Here is a 10,767-nt window from a genome sequence, read left to right on the forward strand (position 1 = left end):
TTGGATGTTAATTGGCGGGTCTTCTGGACACTTACTCCACTGCTGCGGCAGGCACAGTTCCAATGGGGAAATGGTGGGGCGGGAAGAACCCCGCAGATCCATTTTCAGCGGGCTCTGAAAGCTAGCGTGCAATAGCGCTGTCACCAAGACCTTGCTTCCGAGCCGCCTCCAACCTTTCCCTTGTTGACCATGGCACCAGTTCCCTCGAAATGTGTTCATTTTCCCCTTACCCTTCCTTACCCTTCAAGAAACACTTGGAATGAAAGAGGGTCCTGCGCGTATTCTTTATAAATAATTCAAGGTTCCAGCGACTTCGATCCACCAAAATGCAGCTCTTTTCAGTGCACTTGCTGCTGGTACCTTGCAGCCGAGCTTTTGTGACCTCAATTACGTCATTGTCAATCGGACAACGGCACGTCAGTCGCGACGTCCATCTGGCATTCACGACAACTGCACGACAACTGCCAATGTTTGCTGGCAATGCAGGTGAGAACGCGAGGGCGGTGAATTGCTTGGCCTTCTAGTTTGTTGTTCTTGGCCATCGGATTGAGTTGCTCCGTTCCGGGTCAATTGGAGCCATCTTGAGTTCACCATGCCGAGCCAAAATAAGCCATCATGTGCTAACAACCATACCGAATCATCGTGAAAACATCACGCCATGTCAGCCTTGAAATTCCCTACCTTGGGAATACCATCACCATCTACCATACCACCTCCCACAAGCGAACGACCACTTTTAACATTTGGGTATCTGATAACTTTTGAGGTAACAATCTGGCAACCCATTTCGATACCATCCTCGAGCACATGACCCCGTTGCCGAGACGGTTTTCAACACCTGTTGGTCGTTCCTTATAAGTCCGTAAAACCATGAAGCCATAAACATGAGAAGAAAAAAACACGCGGGTATTATAAGAGATGCTTTTATCCGGCCACCTTTCCAACCCAATAATGCCGACCGTCTTGCCCTTGCCGCCCGTCATCAAATTTTGCCTGACCCAGTAAACATTATTTCACCTCCTTTGTTCACCGAAACATATTCCTCAAGCTTTGCACCATAACCTCCCTATGCACGTTTACCTTTGCCCACTTGTTCCCCGTCGTGGTTGATGTTGACGTCTTGGACCTCTTCCTCAGTTTCCTCGGCGTCGACCCCTTGTACTCAGAGTCACCGGATAATATACTATTCCCGCTACCTCTAACACTAGCCGCGTCACCAGCCGAGCCATCATTCTCCTTTCCTCTCCGGAAAGACATCTCCCTGGTCGTCTGCTTGCTGAGATTCGACTGCTGGATGCTCGGCGCCCTCGAGCTATTTCCCGATGATTGTTGCAGAATACCTGAGAAATCATTATGAACCATCTGTGCCCCTTCACTTTCGCTCTCTGACCGAATGCGACCTCGGTCTAGCTGATGTACCACACTAAACATCTCTTTACCCACCGAGTCAGACGCGCTGCGAAGCATAGGACTACGTCTCTCGATCTTATCGGGAATCACGGAAAGTAGAGAACGGCTGGTTTCCTCCGCCTTGTGGCAGACTCTGCTCAGGACTTTGGGGCTTGTTGTGCCCTTGGTGGCAGTGGAGCCGACACAAGTTTCCTCTTCTGTGCAGTTACTGCCACTCCCTCCTTTGCGTGGGAGACTGGTCAAACTGGCCGAGCGTTTGGTGAAGCTGCTCGTAATGCTCACCACACTAAGCTTTCGTATCATGGATGAAGCGGATGCTCGGACTAGCTGCTCGCTTCGGGATCGGGCCGTTATTCCGGGGAAGGGGAGGATATCCCGGGTCCAGACATCTGACAGCAGAGTCTCGAGTCGAGCCCGTTCTTCACGAGATGGCGCAAGGACTGGCAGTCGGGTATTGGTGGTCAGAAGGGACTGAGATCGACTGATTGAGGAGTTTGTTCCCGAAGCGGGTGCATCCTTGATGACACTTGTATTCTTAAGTATCACTTGGCATAACGGTGACTTGGGCCCGACGGTGGTCGCTCGATGTATAGATATCTTCCTGGCAATGGTGCCTAATTATGATCGGTGATTATCAGCTATTTCTGTCCATGTACCAATTGGAGAGTGAACACATACCTGGCTTTCTAAAAACAGCTCCCAGAGTCTTGATATTCAGAGAAAGCGAGCTAAAAGTTGCCGGTTGCATCTGGTCTTGGCCCTCGGTGGTCTGTTGGTTTCCGAGGCGTGTACGCCATTCCATCTCCTCCTTCGGCGTGCATGCTGTCAAGATGATCTCGTACAACTGGTGGTCGCAGAGAAACACGAGTTTCCAGGAATGTGGCGCGGTGTGACATTGAAGGCCTATAGATACGTCAGCACGAGGTTCACACGGATGAAGACATCTGACAGAGCCAATGTCATACCTCGACAGTTGTCCACTTCTTCCAACTTGACGTTGCTCAAAGCAATGCAAGCTTGGATCGTGTATATCTGGTCAGTCCTACTAGCTGTAGCTAGACAGAACCATTCCTTGTACAGTAGAGCAACCATGTACTGCCCGTTAACGCCTTCTTTTGTCTGCCAACAGGCATGCAGAGCTCCGCACAATTGGATGTGGCCGAATGATCGAATGCGATTCTTTGAAGCTGCATCCAGTTGCTGATTAGGAAACACCAGACGGTCTTGGAGGATCCATGTTTTCTCCAGAGTGGACTTGATTTTGGAATCATCCGTAGCTTTGTTGATTTCGGCAGTAGCCTCACGCAATCGGATAAGCGTGTTTTCGATTTCCATATGAGAATAGGGGCAGTCTGCCTCAGGGGTGTGTTTTAGCAACTCGGCGAAGAGCAATGGGTATTTGCACACACGCTGGATTGGCTGGTCTTTGTTAGCATACATCCGCGTGTTATTTTGCGATATATCGCCTACCTTCATAAGCAGATCCCCAATTGTGAGACTTTTCCTCTGTTTGTCGTCTTGACTGTTAGCCGAGCTAAGAGAGGAAGCCAGAATCTCAATGCCCTTTTGATATGATTGCCATGCAGGCATTGTCCTGTGAGCAGAAGCAACATCTTTGATCATCAGCTCGTACTTGGCACCATACTCTTCATAGATGAAAAATCGGTTCATCTTCTTGCTGAATATCTTGGCAACTTCAGCAGCAACCTGGGGGTCGGCAAGCATGCCCGGAACTTCACGAAGCCATGAGATGCCATCCTTGTCTTCTGGTACTGCATCCAGACTTCTCCATCGCTGATGACCACGGAACCCCGAGCCGGCCGAAGGAACTTGCAGAGGGAATTTGAGCTGTGTATACTCAGAGTGAGGAATAGCTCTATGGAGGTCGCCTAACATCTCCTCATGCAGCTCAACAATGTCATTGAGATTTTGATTGATAGAAGAGCGAAGGCTGGCTGGCAAAGTAGGAAGCGAAGCAAGAATGGTAACATAAACCTAGGTTAGGGGTAAACTAGTCAGAGACAGTGAAAGAGGACGGGATGAAGCTGCAACATACATTCATCAGGAAGCGCACATCTCCAATATAACTCTCTTCCGTGTTGATGAGCTCCTCCAGAACCCGGCGTCGCTGCAACGACCTCCCTATAGCCGCAGGATCCACCATCAGCTGTCGCTCCGGACAATAACTATCCTCAGAAAGCCGCGCACCGGAGAGAGAAGCTCTGCTGCTGCGTTCTGTCCTCGACTGGCCACGGGATGATCGAACGGTGTTTCTCCGGGAGCGCGTCAGAATAGTGCTGGCACTAGTCAGAGATATACTGGCGCTTTTGACGGCCGTCACGAAACCAAAAGAGGATGTTGAAGATGACGGTCGGTAGTGCCCGGGTCCCCAGGCTGTCGAGCCCGCCCCATCGAGGTTGAAGTAGTAAGACGTGGAAGCATGCTCGTTACCCATGGCTTCCTGACGGCGAACTGCTCGTTTGTGCAGAGTCTTGATCCACTTTTGAAACGGCCGGTTCGGTTTCGAGGGCTGACTGGCTGGGGGCTCGCATGGTGTTGCTGTTGGTTGCCGGTAGACATGGTTGCTACTTTCCAGGGCCTGATGACGTGCAACGGCATCTTGAAAGTCGTGTATCGTATCCAAAGTATCCCACTCATTGGGCTCGCTCACATCCACCACGGCCACAGTAGGGCTGGAGCTGACGTTTTTTTCTTCCGTAACTGTAAGATCTTCCCGTACATGGTCGAGTGGTTGTGTTTCGTCTGATGTTAACAGCAACGGCAGCGGGTTCCCATTAGGGTCGAAGGGGGTATGAATGGCGCTTATCGGTAGAGCATAAGGAGATGGCGGTAAAGGCTTGGTGACTGGATCGACATGGGTATCGACATTGGGTCCAGGGGCTGCCATTGTGGGTTGGATCCAGTGGTCGAGAGGAGGTTCCAAGAAAAGAAAAAAAAAAAAAAAAAAAAAAAAAGAGAACCAGGTAGAAGGGAGGCCCAGAGCCAGACCAGAGGAGGCTCCAAACTCCAAACTTGAAACCCTTTGGTTGAAGCTCAGATGACCTGCACCGACCGTGATGAGACTCGAGTCCAAGTGCTCCTGCAGCAACCGCAGCACGGCAGATAGTATCTCGGATCCGTGGGCTCCAATCCTCTCCGAGTCGAGTGTTCCAGATGATGCACTGGCCCTTATCGAAACATGGTAATTAAGAGCAAGGCAGCGGTAAGACCCCGTGACGATGAAAAGATAATGCACGATGTGTGCTAGAGAGTAGTTGACCGAGAAACCAAGAAACCAAAAAAGGTTGGAGCCGTTTTCCTTTCCACGACTGACAAAGTACTAGCAACCAGAACATTGTGAGGGAAGAAGTCTTTCTTTCGGAGAGGGGTCGGAGACGAAAAGAACGGGGCAGAAATTTTCATGGGCTTGAAGATGGATGGTGCAAGATTGTTCGTTATCGCCAGATGCCGTGGGCGATACGAGAGGGCGACTGGGAAGGAGCGTTCCCCCAGGTTCTTCGCTTTACTACTGTAGTCCACTCCGAGACCCCGGCAGTCCAGGACACCTCGTTCTAGGCCGGGCAGGAGTGAGTGTGAGTCCTTGTCGCTTCAGTTCCTTCCTGGCCGGCTTGCTGTTGTTGCTCCAGTCGTTTTGCTGTTGATGACCGAGACCTGCCTGCCCGCCCGCCTTCAAGGGACAGAGTAGAAGCAGGTAGAGCTAAGGTAGGTAGGTAGTACCACGAGGAACAACACTCCGACCTGCACCCGTCGATAAGAGTAACTGCAGCACAGGACGGGAAGAAGAGGCCGGCCGGGTTCAACTCAAACCCGGCCTGGAAAAGTCTGTCTCAAAGGCAGCAAGGCAGGAAGCTAAGGCTAGATAGATAAGTAGCCATTGATTGTACTAAGGAGCGAGGGTCGGCAACTAAGGCGGCCGGGGATGCCGGAAAGCCGCTCTTGGATATCTAGCGCAAGGCACGTCATTGATGATATTTCATGCCCGTTCGAACTCATTGATGTCCATTGGGCATCCGAGCTCGCCCGAAACAGTCAGCCATGTTCTCTTGGACGTCTTGGTCTCCAGCTGAAAAGGTAGTGTAGTGGAAGGGAGGACTCAGGCGGACTCGGCCAGATGGGTCCGCCATCAAAGCGGAAGGCTGGCTGCGAGAATCGGACGTGAAACCGCAACACGGTCGACACGTGGCTCAAGTCAGCCTATGGATTTGTTCCCGCGTCTCTTGGGCTTGGACCACTGGGTACTCGTGCCCCTAGTGTACTGTGCCCTCTGGTCGCTGAAGTGCTAAGAAATCCAGACACAGCCGAAAGATGTATGGGTTATGGTGGTGTGCAGAGAGAGAGAGAGAGAGAGGACAGAGACGAGAGGTGAGTGGAAGATCAGCGACAGCCAATCACTGCCTATCGTGACTTGACCATTGGAGTTTTCGCATCCTACATGCTATGGGATGTAAACAATGATGGCTGAAATTGATGCCCGTCTTTGTGGGTCAGGTAATAATTCCAAATGAACCTCGACCGGGACCAGGGACGGTGAGGTGAGGCACATCTCGAGTTGCAGCACTGCAGCAGGAGCAGTGGGACGTCGATCATGGACGGGAAGGAAGGACGTTGTTTGAGATGCAGTTGCGAAAAAAAAAAAAAAAAAAAAAAAAAAAAAAAAAGTCGTAAAGTTCGCTTCATGCCGTGTCCCATTCCTCGGAGCTTGTTGCCCTTGCACCCTTGCTTGTTGCTCACTCTCAAAGGGAAGGTCTGCTTGAGTGCCGACGGGAACTGCAGTGCTTGACGATGAGAGACAGCACGGGCAACCGCTCCATTTCTCGTCTTCAGTTCCGTCCACTTCTGCGCCTAAGCCCTGCGGCCCTTGTGGTTCTTTATGTAGCGCAGGCTATCCCTGCGACAGGTGGGCAGGCGCCATCCAAGGGATGGGAGCCCCGGTCAACATCGTCCGAACGGGTCGGCCAGGTGAAAGCTGCCACCCCATTGGTCAGAGGACCCATAATGGAGGGGCTAGAGAACGAGGAAATGCTACCCCGCACCGCCGCTCACCTCATTCTCGGCCCATCCGACCATCACAGGCGGCCGGCGAAGAGTGGGACACGGCAACCAAAGACCGGGGCAGCAAAGCTACCTAGGGAAGCTCACTGAAGCTCAAGCTCCCGCAGCGGCAGAGAGAGGCATCCATCCGGCCAGGCCACCGCATCGCGTCATTCGCTGGAGACTGCCCGTACAAAGTACCTAGGTAGGTAATTCACGAGCCAGCTAGGTACATACATACTCCAATCTGAGATCGAGATCTCATCATGCTTGGTGATTTCACAACTAAGGCTTACCCATTATAAGATTATACGTTAATTGCAACTCTTCACCATGAGCAACCTTCATGCGCCTACTGTCCCCTCGGGACCGACATCTGCCCCTGTCACCAACGGCAGTGCTGCCCATCTATCCTTTGCTGAGCTCCAGCGCAAGAAGGATGCTATCGAGGGGGAGCTCAAGGCGCTCAGCGGAGTGCTTGATTCGGTTGGTCCAGTTTATATTCATCGAGCCTTCATCAAGCCATTTGACTGATACAATGTGATCTAGCACGGCGTTGACATGAACACAAACCTCCTTACTCCCGATGGCTTTCCCAGATCCGATATTGATGTTGCGCAAATCCGAACAACAAGGTCGCGCATCATCCATCTTCGCAACGACTACAAGGAGTTGATGGCCTTGATCGAGAAGCGTCTGCATGAGCATTTCGCCAGCATCCAGGACGACGACCAAGAGTCAACACCTGTTCCCACTGATCAAGCCGCACCGCTGCCAGATTCGGTACCCGAAGTTCTGGAGCAGCCATTCGCCAAAGTCAACAGTGTCGTTGATAACAGTCCGGCGGCCACAGCAGGTCTCAAGGCCGGTGATCTGATCCGCAGCTTTGGTTATGTCAACCGGTCCAACCATGACAGCCTAAGGAAGGTGGCAGAGTGTGTTCAGGGTAATGAAGGGGTAAGTCGTGCCAGGCTCTGTCTGCCCCAAGTAGTTGTCAGCCTGGAGAAAGCTGAGCTAACCGGACACTAGCAAAATATTCTCGTCAAGGTCTCTCGGAGCACGGCAGGGACACGAACCCAAGAGCTTCGGCTAACGTTGACTCCTCGCCGCGACTGGGGCGGTAGAGGTATGCTTGGATGCCATATCTTGCCACTATGAAAAGGCAACGGGGGCGAGATGATGGCCTGGAGCTAGGCAGAAGAAGATTGTGATACAAGAGTAGCGTCATTGGGCACCAAATCCGCTCAGATGTGTTAGGGAAGAATCAGGATGCGCCATTGCCGCCTGAGAATGAGGCCTCTTTGGGAATTTGCTTTGTAATGAAGGAAACAACGGATGTGAGACTGACTGGCATTCGAAAGATGAACCAAAAGGCCAAGACGCCAGGGGTTCTCCCTCACCGTAGTAACGAGGCCAGAACCAAAACAAAAACAAGCGAACTTAAACGAGCAAACCTGATGTCAAAGTGGAAAAGAGATAAATGGATAAGGCTGATGCCATGAGAGTGCGCATTCACTGTGGCCCAACGCTTGAAACCCTTGGTAGGTTCAGTTCTTTGTTCCCGACACGCGACAGTCTGCACGTCAGCACGTCAGGACCAGGAAATAAGACACGAACGGGCGGCATTGCGGCAAGACGGAGTGAATGGCATCCTCATCGATCGGTTTGACTTTGCGCCCATCAGGTTCGTTGCTTTCAGTTGGTTGAGGGTACCGCACTGACCAGGCGGGTCACGTGCCCGTCACCTAACAAGCACCCCGCCGCCCAACGAGTTTTTCGTCAAGGCTGGTGGCCCTTCCCTTGAGCGGCGGTGCCTTGAAAACACAACATCATCCACCAGGCTGTCTGAGGTCCACTGCTTCCTCTCTTTTTGACCACACCCATTTTCCCACCCTCTGCAAAATCGCAAAGGTGCGTCTCTAGTTCGATTTGGATCCCTCCCTCCCTCGCCCTTATTTAACCATTCGATACCCCGCCCATCTGTGTCGCTCCGACCGGTCGATAGCTGACTTTCCCAAAAGGACTTGTTTACCTGCTTCTTTTTCGCTTGCGATATTAAGCATCATACACAATGGCTGCCGCGACCCCTACTTTCAAGCTCGTCCTCGTCGGTGACGGTGGTACCGGCAAGGTCAGTCCACATCCCATCTTCCGCGAACGTGGACGGCATCATCATCAAACACCATCGGCGCTCCAGTACATATCGCTGTGCTGCGGGGTGGTGTTGGTGGGTACCCGTCTGCTTGCTGGGACTTGTTGCGCTAACATTATGATGCCATCGCCAGACCACCTTCGTCAAGCGCCACTTGACTGGTGAGTTCGAGAAGAAGTACATGGCCACCCTCGGTGTCGAGGTCCACCCTCTTGGCTTCAGCACCGTAAGTCTTGATGGCCCTCGATTACAACAAACGTGTGCTTGCACGCGCGCTCGCTCGACGAACCCGATACTGACCCAACCACCCCCCCGCGCAGAACTTCGGCCAGATCCAGTTCGACGTCTGGGATACCGCCGGTCAGGAAAAGTTCGGTGGTCTCCGTGACGGTTACTACATCAACGGCCAGTGCGGTATCATCATGTTCGATGTCACCTCCCGCATTACCTACAAGAACGTTCCCAACTGGCACCGTAAGCACCCCTCATCATCCAGGACCCGTCGCGACGTATGACAGCCCGCTCTGACAACACATCTAGGTGATCTCACCCGTGTCTGCGAGAACATCCCTATCGTCCTCTGCGGTAACAAGGTCGACGTGAAGGAGCGCAAGGTCAAGGCCAAGACCATCACCTTCCACCGCAAGAAGAACCTCCAGTACTACGATATCTCCGCCAAGTCCAACTACAACTTCGAGAAGCCCTTCCTCTGGCTCGCTCGCAAGCTCGTCGGCAACAACGCTCTCGTATGTTATCCCACCCCTAGCGCCATACGAGGTCTGATGTCTAACTGTGTCTCTAGGAGTTCGTCGCTGCCCCCGCCCTTGCTCCTCCTACCGCCGTTGTCGACCAGGAGCTTATGGAGAAGTACCGCGCCGAGATGGACGAGGCTGCCCAGATGCCTCTTCCCAACGAGGAGGACGATGACGATCTCTAAGCGGATGGATAGGGTCGGCTTCAGGGCCCGGCTCAGGCGGAACACCCCTGGTCAGGAGTCATGGAGTTGTGGGAAAATGAAAGATTGGTAATGTCCGTTATGAAAGGATGAGCGGGTCTTCCAGACGCAAATGACAAAAAAAAATTACTTCGCATTCGGGGCAGTCGCCAGTCCGGAACCAGGTTGGAGAGAAACTAGCCTTTTGTCACCACGTCGTCTTGGAGGATGAGAGAAAGCGGTCGAAGTCTGTCTAAAAGCGAGAAAGACGAGACAGCAAAGGAGAGAGAGGTCGTCGATTTCAAAGGCCTTTTATGTTTTCTTTTTGCAATGGGAAGTTGAAGAAGGGTGAGCTGCTAATGTGGTTGTTGTTGGACTTTGCCGACTTATGTTACACGACGACAAGATCATACCCCCGTTATCACAGCATGTGGACATGACACTCGATCTGAATGGGAGAGCGCGAACTTAGCCAAAGCAACTGGGGAGGTAGACCTGCATGTTTTTCTTCGCTTTTCAGCATGAACGACCCCCGCTTTATTTAGTAGGTAGATTATCTAGATAGGTACACACAAAGCACCACAAAATACCCTTTTGGTAGACACAGGTTTTAGCCACCACTCACTTTATGGTGCTCATAGGTCATCAATGAAGTTGAACGTTGATATCAAACGGCAACAACGAGGAACCGACGAAGCGATAAGGTTAGGCGGTGAGGCCCATTCATCCGTACGTATGTAGTGTACCACCCCGCCGGCCGGCGCGTTCCAACGCCAAAATGCTGCGTGGGGGCGGGCGTTGGGCGCGAGCTCCCTGGCATCCTGGCAATGACATCAAACCACAGCTTTCGTTTCTTTTGTCGTGTTACATACCTACCCTCAAGGCGTTTTTGCCTGCCACTGCCGCGATCCCTTGCTTCTTCCACTTGCTACGCGTCATTGTGTAATTAGCGCTTGGGTAACACACGCGGCCATGATCAGGCATCGTAGAAATGGTAGGTAGTTATTGGCACAGCTATACGCAGTAGTGTAAAATTATATTTGTCAGCGCCAAGAGTAAAGTGCCAAGCGCCAAGTTGCCAAGCCGAGGGAAGAGATGGGAAAAGATGCCTGCCGACGTTGGACTTCAGCTGAGACTTGGAGCGGGCCAACGACTTCCAACGAAGTCACGGACAAAGTCAGGTCAAGGTCCAACGAACCTGACCAAAGGACCAGGGCAG

At 52.3% G+C, this 10,767-nt stretch overlaps 3 protein-coding genes across 3 annotated transcripts; 2 read left to right on the forward strand and 1 right to left on the reverse strand.

The window, feature by feature from the left end:
• Positions 1–1,026: 1,026 nt before the first annotated feature.
• On the reverse strand, positions 1,027–4,318 carry B0T23DRAFT_427058 (uncharacterized protein; the record flags this gene model as incomplete). The annotated part of the gene is made up of 5 exons (XM_062840034.1): positions 1,027–2,024; positions 2,089–2,313; positions 2,376–2,829; positions 2,881–3,405; positions 3,467–4,318. 5 exons carry the CDS (start codon positions 4,316–4,318, stop codon positions 1,027–1,029), a joined length of 3,054 nt encoding a protein of 1,017 aa, XP_062696263.1.
• Positions 4,319–6,509: 2,191 nt separating this feature from the next.
• Positions 6,510–7,781, forward strand: B0T23DRAFT_98984 (uncharacterized protein). Its single transcript, XM_062842102.1, has 4 exons — positions 6,510–6,691; positions 6,769–6,948; positions 7,012–7,419; positions 7,492–7,781. Exons 2-4 carry the CDS (start codon positions 6,796–6,798, stop codon positions 7,618–7,620), a joined length of 690 nt encoding a protein of 229 aa, XP_062696264.1. The 5' UTR covers positions 6,510–6,691; positions 6,769–6,795; the 3' UTR covers positions 7,621–7,781.
• Positions 7,782–8,533: 752 nt separating this feature from the next.
• On the forward strand, positions 8,534–9,551 carry B0T23DRAFT_427060 (GTP-binding nuclear protein GSP1/Ran; the record flags this gene model as incomplete). Its single annotated transcript, XM_062840035.1, has 5 exons — positions 8,534–8,593; positions 8,748–8,840; positions 8,935–9,088; positions 9,155–9,360; positions 9,417–9,551. The coding sequence occupies 5 exons, from the start codon at positions 8,534–8,536 to the stop codon at positions 9,549–9,551; spliced, it is 648 nt and encodes a 215-aa protein (XP_062696265.1).
• Positions 9,552–10,767: the final 1,216 nt, after the last annotated feature.

Source organism: Neurospora hispaniola (genome assembly GCF_033458365.1).
Source record: "Neurospora hispaniola strain FGSC 10403 chromosome Unknown B0T23scaffold_2, whole genome shotgun sequence".
Lineage (NCBI taxonomy): Eukaryota > Fungi > Ascomycota > Sordariomycetes > Sordariales > Sordariaceae > Neurospora > Neurospora hispaniola.